The sequence below is a fragment of the Habropoda laboriosa genome, unplaced genomic scaffold (genome assembly GCF_001263275.1).
Source record: "Habropoda laboriosa isolate 0110345459 unplaced genomic scaffold, ASM126327v1 scaffold469, whole genome shotgun sequence".
Classification (NCBI taxonomy): Eukaryota; Metazoa; Arthropoda; class Insecta; order Hymenoptera; family Apidae; genus Habropoda; species Habropoda laboriosa.
Window position 1 is genome coordinate 542,683 of NW_017100616.1, and position 12,601 is coordinate 555,283.

Here is a 12,601-nt window from a genome sequence, read left to right on the forward strand (position 1 = left end):
TATTTTTCATATTTCTTATAGTGCGAACGATTCGAAGCTGTTTCTCTTGGATCCTCATTTAACGACGATTGTCGGAGGATTTTACATATGGATGTTCAATATCTGTTATTTTTAACGGAAAAGAGAAATTTAGACGAATCTTCGTGGTTCCCTTAACGCACAGGGTGCAGATTTTCGTCGTGCAAGGTAAAATTCTGATTGAAGATTTTTTAATTAAATGTCGATATATGTATAAAGTTTGTGTTCAACTTATAAAATTGAGAATAGAATTTGTACCTTCTTTTTTTTATAATTTTGTATTAAAATTTAAATAGTAAGTCTGTAATAAAAAAAATATATGTAGGATTACATTAATGTTTAATCCTTACTTCAAATCTCTCTCTTCAAAAGTGTCGAAGGTACTTTTTATCATCCATTATAAAAACTCTGAGATAAAGAACCTATAATTTGTTTTACACAAAGAATACCGAGGGTACTTAATTCCCTTAATTCCCTTGAGCCTCGATAAATATAATCAAGATGAGTATTTAATTTTCATTGACCCAATAGAAATTTCTATAACAAAAGACAGCAACTAACAAGCGAAACGACTAACACAGCCATTAAAACGACATCAATAACACTACTACAACCATGCGTTTCAATATGGTTTCATTCACCGTACACCACGAGAGACCACTTGTAGCACAGCTAAAGTTCAGAAGCCAGCTGCGCGAAACCCCTGCAGGGAAACAGGATCTACGAGCAGGAACCGACCAGTCGATGACTGTGTCGTGACTGTAATGAATAACGGGTGTATCCCACCTTCTTCGGGGGTTGAAAATGACCCCCTGCAACCTCGTGTTACCCTGCTACCAAACCGCCCTTGTTTTCCAATAAATACAAAGCGTACGACCGGTGTAAGTAGGCTGGTTAGCAAAAGATGATATTCGTCCGATTGAAACCACCCTTGAGAGGGAAGGGGTGAACACGTTTGCTGGCTGAGCAACCCATTGAAAACCGATATAAGGGAACAATTATCGGAAATATCGGGCGAGACCTTCTGAAAACGATGACACCCTGCTCCATTTCCGGTCGAGTTTCCACCAACGCATTGCGAACACTCGCGTTCGATTTATCGATTTCTCTCCCCCGCGGCTCTTGTCGACCATGTTGAAACAAGACCTCTGTTTCAAGCATGCAGCCCCGTTCCGTGAACCAATCGGGAATTCCTATTCCCGATCGCCGAGCACCCTGTATTTATTGGCCATCGAACTCGTCGATACTCACCCCTGTGCAGTTGATGAAATCTCGATACCTCAAGTTTTCTCAAGATATTTGCCATGTTCGATCTTACGTTGACAGCATCTTAACCACGATTAAAAATGAAATACGAGGAATATAGAGGGGAACGTGCATAGGGTTGCTTGATTGGAATTTCTTTTTAATCATTTTTTTATGGTTAAAGGGAATGGGGCAAGAAGAATCGTGGTGTGTGTGTGTCTGTGTTTGTTAGATGGTCGTTAAATTTTTGCTTGTCGTTTAGGTAATTCTTATTTGAGAGTTAGGGTTATGAATTAGTTAAGAGATGCATTGGGGGTAAATTCAAGAGTTTTGTTTTATTCGTTTTTTTTTTTTCGTTGAGGAATATAGTGCATATAGTATTCGGGGTAGTTTTTTTTAAATGATATTTTTATTCGGTTATATATGTGTGTGTTGTATGAAAAATTAGTATGGAATAGATGGAAAACTATGGAAATATTGAACATTAATTTAGTGACTTTTAAATAACGAGATATCGAGGGCTATTACTCCTCTTAATCGTTCTGTAACCCTGTTCAAAAAGCAATGCCATCAACAAACCTCCTTGTCGTATTAATTTCCAATAATCTTCGGCCTCTTCCCTCGCACCTTTGATTTAATTGATAGTCTGCTAGAGATTGCATAACTTTGTAGCAATTTCGAATCAGAGAAGTCAAAGGTGTTTAATAGATATCTTATACAGATCAAATAATTGAACCTCGCGAATAAAAGTATTAAAAAAGTGACAAAAATAAAGTGTACTTATATACAAAAGGAAAGGTTTTCATAAATAAAAAACAAAGATTCAGCAAAGGAGAGAAATCTTTATTTAAGAGTATCGTAATTACAATTCGCCAATTGCATTCAAAGCAGCAATTCCAAATTAACATCATTATAAAAATAAAAACTGCGATTTAACACTAGACCAGCTAGATCAAAATGATCCATTTGCAACTTTCCAAAAAAATATTATCACTTGTAACTTTCCAACTTCATTTTCTGCATGTACAACTTCTATTTGTATGGATATCAATCTAATTTATCAATCTCCTTTTAATTACACAAAAAATTCACTTCGTTAAATGGATCGCTCTAATGTTAAAAAACAAAAATTTTTAAGTAACTACATAATACTCATTACACGAAGCGTTAAAAAGCATCTGAGAGAATGAACCAAGATACACAATGCAAAGATCTAAGATCCATTACATTCTATCCACATATCGACCCAATCATTTATAATAATATTACAAAATTCTCTCTTTCAATACAAAAAAAAAAACATTAAAACCTCATTTAAAAACCAATCATCCAATGAACAAATTAAAACCTCACCCAAATACCAAAAAAAAAGAAGAAAGATACACGTGTCTGATAACGCAGTATCAACGCTACCTGCGCTAAATCCATCCTCCATATTGACGGTGACCGCAATAATGGCGCCGTAGCGGCATTCAGCGGAACTGTTTCGCCTCCTTCCAACCGCAGGGTGGTTTTCCCCTTTGTCGAGGAGGCGCACGACTACGTTGGGTCCCCTTCCAGCGGCTCGCAGGAGAGAGAGCAGACCTCCTTTGGCGGATGCTTGCCTGGCAAGGTGGCGGGTAACGGCGACGCTTCGTCCCTCGAAAGGAACCGATAAAAACCTCCGGAGCATCTTTTTCTCGGTACGACTTTCGACGGACGATCGCCTGGAGACAGGCTAGGGGGAACCTTGGGACAGGTGAATCGGCCACTTAAGCAACCGGCCATCTCACTACGGCCAGGATCGTATGGTGTACGAGGGGGTTGCATTCCCAGTAGGGTATCCGCGGATCGGTTGCCGCGCAATTTATGATGTCTTTTTACGCGCCCGTCTCCTTCTTCGTTTTTCCTTCGACCTTTTTTTTCGTGTTCTATTCGACACGCGAACATGTGCACGCACACCAATCCCGGGTTATCGATCTCTGCCGATGATGGCTGACAGCGCCACCGCCAGCCACCCCCGTCGCGCGCATATTTCCACGTGCATATACATCCGCAAGAGAGTTGCGAGCGTGTCGCGCGACCGTCACGCAACTGTTTCCGATACTTGTCTATCCTTGTTGTATCGTTGATTTTTTTTTTTTTGGTATTATTTTTTTCGTAGCATGTCTTGCTCACTTTTTGCTACGATATATGGTATGTTTGAAGTGCAAAAACCATGTTTAATAAACAATAAACGTAGTCCTGTAGAGGATTTTCATTTTTTCTTCCAGAGTTTTTATTTAGCTACCTGTTTGTGAAATTGATCATGTTTGTCTGTGGTAATGATACGAGGATAGAGAAACGTTGTGAAATTTAAAAAAAAACGTAATAAATGTTGGGATGGTTTTCAATGAAACTTTTATATACATATGTATTATCAGGAATATGCAATTTAATCTTCAGTTTGAACGAGTACCTTCGCTGTTTGTGTAACGAAAAATTACCGAATAGAATGATAATTGTTGGATATAATTTCAAGCCCTCGTAGAATAATTGGACACGTACTGCACACTCGTTCAGCACTCTTTTACGAGAAAGCTCAAAGGGGTGGTTAATTAAATATATGAAAAAATTCCATATATAATAATCTACAACAAAATTTTAAAAAATTCACACATATTTATATACTTATATTCTAATTACACGTATACGTCATTGACAAATTAACGAAGCATATAGTCGTAGTCACATGTTGGATTTATCTTTCGCACAAAATTCGTGCATTTCCACCTAAATAAACAAACTGAGGTAATTTTTCACGGTGAAACGATGCAAGATCGAAGGGAATAAAAGATGTCGAAGACCTCGGTAGAAAAACAGCCCTCGAGGGACACCACCCTAACCTTCTTCTGTTCTCCTGTTGTAAAAAGCCTCGAGCCATCCCAAATCGAAGCCCATTTGACCGCGAAATCGATATACGTCCCTGCCGCGGCCGTTCAAAAGAGGGATAACGAGGATTTTTCGTGCAGACGATACTTTCTCGGTCGCATAAATCACTGATCCAACATTCCTTTCTTCGTCTGCCGACGAGCTTGTTGATCTGATAAGACAACATCCGGAAGGAGAAGGAAACCGTCTTCCCTTGAAGAAACTGATCTCGGAGAGATCCCGGGGAGATCGGCGGACAAGGGAGAAACGAAGTGGCTGCAGAGAGCGAATATGTGGAGAGAGGTAGCATGTACGAAAACGTGGAACAAGAAGTCAGAGAATACGAGAGAAGTGGTCCATCTGAACGAGATGAAAAGTTAGTTTTGCGTTATGAAAACCTGATACACAGAAGCTGAAGAATCATCTCGACGCGTGGTCCAGATGGAACGAAACGAATCTTCTGTGACTGGTGTGACGAGTTGACAAATATTAGTCAGAAGTTCCGTAAGAAGTTACGGAAATGATACCTAAGTCCTTCCTTTCTTATCGATTTCCTTCATTTATAGTTACGAGATAATTCATCAGATCGATAAGAAGTTACGGAAATGATACCTAAGTCCTTCCTTTCTTATCGATTTCCTTCATTTATAGTTACACGATTATTATTTTTAAAAAAATGTTATTACAGATCTGGGACAATATTTACAGTTAGATAAAAATTTAGCCTTAAATATCTTTGAAAATTGAGTGAAAGAAATTCGGTTAAAATAAGCAACCCAATTAGTGTGGTTTCTTTTTCTTAGGTAAAACAATGCATTCTTTTCTTGTGAAATTTTTAATAACAGTAGCTGAAGATAAATTGAAATTATTTGAAGAAAATTGAAATTTAGTATTAATCAATGGTGGGAGATATGAAAGCTAATGAAAGTTTAATTAAGATGAACAATTGGACTGTTCGAGATACATCATCAACGAAGTGTTGTGTACAAGGTAGGGTTGAACGTATATACATAGATACTTAGGTGTAGATATAGATTGATATGAAGCTTGGAATTACTATAACTGACAGCGAACCTCCTTAACTAAAATGCTACCCTATTACGATGGAAACACGAAAGTGAGTGACGAACAAATGCGACAACATCGACCGTGGCTGCACCTACTAACACGGAGAGGAAAATGCATTTTTTGTTGCATTTCCCGTTTTCTAATGTTAATTTTATTTGTAGCAGAAATTGCATCACGCAGTGCGCTTGCCATTTAATAACTTCGTGTACAGTTAGCCTTCCGTAAGAAAATGGCTTCCATTTAATGCTGCGTGATATTTGAAATTCGTAAGATAGTATAATTTTAGTTAGGTTAAGCCTTCGTATCCTAGTATTTCACGTCGGATAAACTAACAGTTAAATATCGCGTGTCGTTTGGTGAACGGAAAAATTACAACTTTCATCCGTGCAATTTAATATAATTACATATAATAAGACATGCTGTCACATACTCTATACACCGTGTTATTTCTTCCAACACGAATTACCACGCTGTATCCTTTTGAAAGGGTGAAAGAGATCCGTCGCGTTTACTTACGAATAAAAAGTAGCTTGAAAGCACCCTCTTTGCCATATACTACCCGAATATTCCATCTAGCCTGCCAACATCCATTCAACTCTATAAACCGCGCATTCTCCGTAGTATTTATTCCTTACATCCGCTCCGTATCTCTTTTCCTTCGATTCTAAGAAACACAGAACAGCAGTTAATTATCAAAATTAATTAACCCGAATTACATACTAAATGAACTAATAAAAAAAACTCGAAGATAATTAAATATACTGTAATACAAATAATTTGTAAGAAGAAGAATTACAAAAGAGTAGATATCTTATCTGAAGATAGACTTGCTCGAAAGAATTATGCACGATAAAATTTTAATCGTGGCAAATACTTTGTTGTTTGTTCGTTTGTAAAAGAAAAAGGAATTAAACTATTTACGTCGATTTAACTCTGTAATTGGCTTTCCTTCACAATCGGCTATTAATACAATTGACTCGATAGGGAAGCTTGGTGGGAGAGCGAAACGGAGAAGTGGCAAAGCTTGAGCAATCAAACTGGTCCAGAGAGATCGTGTAAGATGAAATAGATACCAGCTATCCCTGCATAACAGCCTGATCGAAAGATCATCTCGAGAAATTGTGCACTGTCGCATATCTCGATCATCTCTATTCTCGCAGACTCGAGGTCATTCGATTGCGCCTCGCCTCTCGATAAAATCGAATGACTCGCGCGACGAGAGTCGGCGCGTAAATTCAAGTCCTCCGACGGTACTTCCTTATTCTTACTTCTGTATCTTCGTAGAGAATTAACGTTACTACGTGATATAAAATATGATATAGCAGCTGGTAATCATCTTTTAACTATATCAACACCTTCGATAAAACCTGTTCCTTTTTTTATAATATTAATATATTTTTGTAAACGACAATACTTCGGAGACCTTAGAAAATTTCTACACTGCAACGCACTCTGAATATAACGAATAGATATAACGAAATTATTTAACGTAACTTATTTATAATTAACACGAACACGATGAGTGTTTAAATATTAAATTTCATTCTAAATTTAACAATACCCGCTTAAAGATCATTTTAAACAGCTTAAAATACTACAAAATGTATTATGAAAAATTAAGAAGCACAGTTTAGATGTATATTATTTTATATAATTTTTATGCAATCTTCTTTCGAAATTCTCTTTCGTATAAACAATACCAAGAGATATGTTATGGTCATTCATCTCAAGGCTTGTCATTTTCTATTCGTTTTGTCGTTCACACATTTATAAATAAGTAAATCACTATAGGCATTGTTAGTAGCCGAGCAATTTCCCCCTTCGTGATCCGTTCGTCTCCCTTTCACACGCTACTTCGTAACACATTGATCGCGTAACGCATGAATGGAACCGGTTACGTCACTCCTACACACGCGCGCCGTACGCGCTACTATGGAGTTTCTTACGAGAGAACGGCTACTCGGTTTGCTGCGAGCCTGATACAGACGAAGCACAAAAGTGAGTGGTGAACAAATGGTAGACGAACGACGGCAACATGGTAAAAACTAAGAAAGCGAATGGCGTTGGTCACTTGAACAGAAACGGTTAAGATGGCGACTTGTTTTCTCCTTGTCTGCGTCTTTGTGGGCCGATTTCCACGCGGTTCTTCTCGCGACACCTCTCTGCAACGACGCGCGTTTCATATTGAAATTGGTGGTAGGTCGTTGCTTACGGGTGAACCAGCGAGGAACGAATTCTTGGTGGTTCATGGACTCCTGATAATCACAGGACAAGAATGCGAGTGGTAAACCAATAGCCAAGAACGAGGCGAGACGAGAAGAACGTAGAATGGGGCTCGGGTGAATGAAAAGTAAGGAAGTAAGCTGAATAATGTGACAGAAGATGTTTAAGTGTGTTTGATGCTGCCCCGATGTCATTAGCATATAGAGTTTAAGGCTGTGTTGAAACGACCGTGAATACCGAGAGACGTAGAAATCGATCCGTGGTGACAAAATCTAATGATTATTCTTCGTTTTATTCGTTGCATTTTATTTGTAATTGTAATTTTTTTTTTGTTTTTAATTGTGTAATAAAGGAGGAAAGAAATAACGAGAAGAAGCAAATGAAGTAAAGATATGTTTTTCTAAGATTTTATTCTATGTTTTAATATAATTACAGTTGTTGTTAATATTATATACTAAAGTAATACCGAGATGGTAATTCTGTTAAATAAATTCATAGCATGACATCTTTGTACATGTTTTTCCAGTAATCGTGGTTGTCCTTCAGTAAATCTTTCTCCAGTTTCAATTCTTTGTTAATGTTCAAGTAATAATTTTCATTTCCCATTGGTTCCCAATTTGTCGTGATATCTTCGTCCATTTTCGATGTTGGATTTCTAAAAGCAACGATCATGTGAATCTCGATAAAATTTGCTGAATTTGTTTGTAAAATTGCAAACCTATCTCTGGCGAAATTCGTCCATAATTTGATTAAAGTATTTGTCATCTTTTCCGCTGAGGAACCTGGTTCTGGTAGATTTTTCATAGCATTCGAGTAAAATAGATACGTCAACTCGTCACCGTGTGCAACTCCTGTTAGATGCAAATAAACAAATATTTTGTAAGATAATTAGAAAAATTGAAAAAATTAGCGATCTTACCGTCGCTAATGCCAAACAAACTCTTCATAAAACCGAATGGCGCCTCGTAACTGAATAGATATTGATAAACAGGAGACGAAATTTTACTCCTTATGATATCGATGGATAACATCGTTCCGGCGTTGACGAACGTGTCACTCATCATCTGTAAAACAAATGAAATAAGTTGGATTTATTATACAACAGTAACATTATTTTTTCCGTTTGAAAACAATAATTACCGCAGCGTATTCGTTCAAATTCTCCTTTGACACTTGTTTATCCCCGAAGTAGAATTTTTTTAAACTCTCGCCAACTTCTTTCTTCGCGCCTGCGTCGGTGACGTTCAAATCACCTGGCAAAAATTTCTCTGGTTCCGTGTTCAATAATTCAACGGCGTCTAACATTTCTGCGAAAAAAAAAAAATAACAAGGAGAAACGAGAAACGTGTTATTTCAGACAATTCGTAACATGACTTGCAAATGATTGAAATTACATACGGTGCGCGAATAGTAGACCTTCACTGGCGACGATTCCAGCCATTACGGGCACATCAGCGATATTTCCAGTCTTTATCAAGGTCCATGGATCAGTTGGAAGGAACATATCCTGACCAAAATCGACTTCGATAGTTGGAACGAAAGTGAAGAGGTGTCCGTATAATCCGTCCTACAATTACACACACAAAAAAGATTTAATTCTACTTCTTCGAACGAATTAAAAGAAAATTTCTGAAGAAGTGTTAATCTCTTTTCCTTAACGGAATAAAACAAAATCTAGGAATACCTGATTTTTCGATATTTCATTAGTAGCTGCAATGATGTCACTGGCGGCAAATTCGCTCAGTTTATGCACCAATTCCCCGGAATCTGTAGTGTGTATTCCAAGGGCCTCGCCTAACATGAAAGCTTGCTCTCTTGCATTATACGATACTGACCATGGATTAAGCAATGACCCACTTTCCTCTATAACGCCACTGAACAAGCCTAAGACCGTAGAGAGATAATTAAAATTCACACATTATTCGAATCAACGATACAAACATGCTAATAAAAACATTAACTTTCACATATTTCATTTGACGTTATATACTACACTTTTATAAATGCAACAAAACGAGGATTTTTACGAACCTTCAGACATAGGAGATACCATGTGATATTGAACAGAGGCTCCACCGGAACTGTCGCCAAAGATAGTTACTCTATTCGGACAACCACCAAAGAAATGTATGTTATCTTTCACCCATTTCAACGCCATAACTTGGTCCTTCATTCCAGCATTTCCAGGCGCGTTTTTGTCCCCGGTGTTCAAGAATCCTGCAACGTGAAGCAACTGAATAATTAATTGAGAAATTTATTGAAATCATTAATTGCCTTAACGATAACATTTCTAATTCTTAAATATATCAAATGTTACTTACCTATTGCTCCAAGTCGAAAATTGAAAGTAACGACCACCACGTCATGTTCGATTAAAAAGTCTGATCCAAAGATAACATCGTCTCCCATGCCTGAGTTAAAGCCACCAGGATGAAACCACACCATAACAGCTTTACGAGCTTCCTTATCCAAGACTGGAGTGTAGACGTTCAGATAAAGACAATCTTCGTCACCGATCAGACCCTTTTTAATCATGCAGAAAAATGGACACGGTGAACGATGCTTGGTTGCATCGTACACACCTTCCCATGGATCAGCTGGTTCTGGTGACTGAGAATTATCAAAATGTTTAACAAATTTTGCATTTCCAAGTTAGAAAATTTCAACGTTTCACTCATCTTGATTAGGTACTTGCTCCTTAAATTCCACGAACAATTTAGAAAATATTACGATATTAAAATCAAAGTTGAATTTGATTTACAAAAAATATAATTTTTTCACAGAGTCTGATATTGCAAGTCAAAGAATTAAATAGCGTACAGATTATTTTATAATAAATTCAACGTAACGATGAGCCAGGAATACATAAACGAACGCAAGTTACAAAATGCAAAATCATTGCTGGATTGTTTGAAGTTTATAGTTAACAATATTTCCACTTACACGGAACTTGTTATGGCCAACATTCGGCTTCGCATAAGGGATGCCCTTAAAACTATAATACGGCTTGTTATGCAGAATCGTCTCGGTCTTTAATCCTTTTAGGATCCCCTGAGAAATCTCTAGTTGCACATCCTGGTCGGCACGCGTACAAGTAACCACGAGACCGAAAAGCACAAGCTTTGACAGCCACATTTCAAGCAACTAACTACTCTGAAATTCTCAACGTCGCTTTTATAAAAGAGTAGAACCAGCAGAACAGTCGCTTATCAACGGTCTAAAAAGACAGACTGTGGAAAAATAGTTTACGTAAAAGTGACATCGAATGTGATCGTGATCGAGCATGGATTATAATCTACGCGACACGCGACAATCTTCCTCATGTCCATTGATCGTAGTGATTGTACGACGACGTTCACTTTTCGGATAGTTAAATATCGGATATCCTAAATTTATCGTGATCGTCAACTAGTCATCATCTATTGTGACTGGACGAAAATGTTTCCGGAATCAACGGCAAAAATAGACGATGAGTCTGAGTTGGCTAAATATTTCTGAAGCAAATTGTCGTGCATTATTCCGATAAGGGGCAATTAGACACGCTTGCATGGCCACGCATTGAGACAATCGCACTACGAATTAACGGAGAACGTATGACATGTAAAACGTCGAAATTTTCCAGATAATTTTTTTCCAGACTTTTCTTACGTAAAGTTATTAAAACAGTATTTCATCGTGTATTTTTTTAGCAAGACACGATAGAGTCGTTGTTGTAAGATTTATCATGTAGTTCGATCTTATTGATCCTTTATTTAAAAAAAATCGTAAATGTTTCTTTTCAAATGTACATTAACAAATTTCGTTATAATTGTTGTTTCACTATATCCGTGGATATAAATTGCAAGACAGTTATTACATTTTATTCCAATAAACTTATCATTCATAATTTTCAAATGACAAATCCTCCTCTACCAACCAGAGTGACAATTTCATTGCAATCGGTACACAAACTTTCACGTTGAAACGTAACAGATCCTTTCAAACGAGACTGATAAAGTTTATAAAAGACATCTTATAATTCCAACCTGAGCTTTCCATTAAGACAGACAGGCACACGAGCAGAAGAAAATAGAGAAAAGCAGCGAGAACGCTGTTCGATGGTTACCGGAAACTGCTACAACGCGCGCACTTGGAGCGCAGGGCGGAAAACTCGCGGGGGTGAAAATTGTAAAGTTACAACGGAGTAAAACCCACCTCCCAGGCATTCCTACTTTCCTAGTAATATATTTAATATTACTTGATATTTACGTTAAATTATTAAATTAAACAATTTGGTGACCTGGTTACCCCTCGTGTCGCGTACAGTTCAGACAAAAAGTTTCTTGTCGCAAATTTCCTGCTTCTTACATCGTATCGATTTTCCCTTAAGGCAGACAACACGAACACAATTCTTCTGTCTGTCCTAGTCGAACAAGATAGGATTCCATTTGTGGAAGTGACATTGGTTCGATGGATAATTAAAGATAATTTGGTGGATATAAATTGTTGAGTCGAAATTAGGGGGTAGAATCGAATGAAACGTTAATGGAGTCGATATCGAAACCGATCGAAACGTGGATTTCGGAATAGCTGACCTCTTCGACAATCTGCTTGCCTGCTGTACAAGCACTACTCAGCACACCCTCTGGATTCCCACAGGACGTGCGTGTATCCCTTTTATACAACACAAGCCAGTGGCTATCATTTATAATAATTATGTCTTTAATAAAGAAAAAATAAAACAGTAAAGATGATCATTTTTATATTTTATTGCAGAAAATGCAGTGTAATTACATGGAAATGGTTAAATATTAGAGATGAAGATATAGTAAATTTTAACAAACTTATTAATTCGGTCACATATCTGTATTATTATGTATTTTACAATTTTGCATCTGTTAGGTAAAAATTGGAAATGAATTTCAGGGAATGTACTTAAGTATGTTCTCGTGGAAACTTGGAATTGATCAATTCTAGTAATAGTAAGTTAATTTTAGATTTAACGAAGTAGATCAGATCAACAAAATTGTTCAATTTGTGATTGATTTAGTAACTACATATTTAGCTAATAATACCTACTATTGTACTATTAAACATATTTTTCGTTAAATTTGTACGATCTAATGTTTGTGAAAAATATGTGTATTAAAAATTGAATGAACTATTTTTTAATATCAAT

At 37.1% G+C, this 12,601-nt stretch overlaps 2 protein-coding genes across 2 annotated transcripts in view; one reads left to right on the forward strand and one right to left on the reverse strand.

Moving 5' to 3' along the window:
- The window catches only part of LOC108576732 (xaa-Pro aminopeptidase 1-like), a 38,212-nt gene that overhangs the window by 18,130 nt on the left and 7,481 nt on the right, over nucleotides 1–12,601 (forward strand). The window lies entirely within an intron of this gene.
- On the reverse strand, nucleotides 7,884–10,641 carry LOC108576733 (esterase FE4-like). Its single transcript, XM_017939791.1, has 9 exons — nucleotides 10,387–10,641; nucleotides 9,765–10,053; nucleotides 9,475–9,660; nucleotides 9,128–9,327; nucleotides 8,842–9,010; nucleotides 8,584–8,750; nucleotides 8,363–8,507; nucleotides 8,162–8,294; nucleotides 7,884–8,098 (listed from the first exon to the last, which is right to left on the reverse strand). The coding sequence occupies exons 1-9, from the start codon at nucleotides 10,576–10,578 to the stop codon at nucleotides 7,936–7,938; spliced, it is 1,644 nt and encodes a 547-aa protein (XP_017795280.1). The 5' UTR covers nucleotides 10,579–10,641; the 3' UTR covers nucleotides 7,884–7,935.

Excerpts from the sequence above, each read along its gene's own strand:
- LOC108576733 (XM_017939791.1), bottom strand. The coding sequence starts at position 10,578 with ATGTGGCTGTCAAAGCTTGTGCTTTTCGGTCTCGTGGTTACTTGTACG. Across the intron at positions 9,011-9,127 it reads ATGAAATATCGAAAAATCAG|GACGGATTATACGGACACCT; the intron begins GTATTCCTAGAT and ends GTGTAATTGTAG. Across the intron at positions 8,751-8,841 it reads AGGTCTACTATTCGCGCACC|AAATGTTAGACGCCGTTGAA; the intron begins GTATGTAATTTC and ends TTTTTTTCGCAG.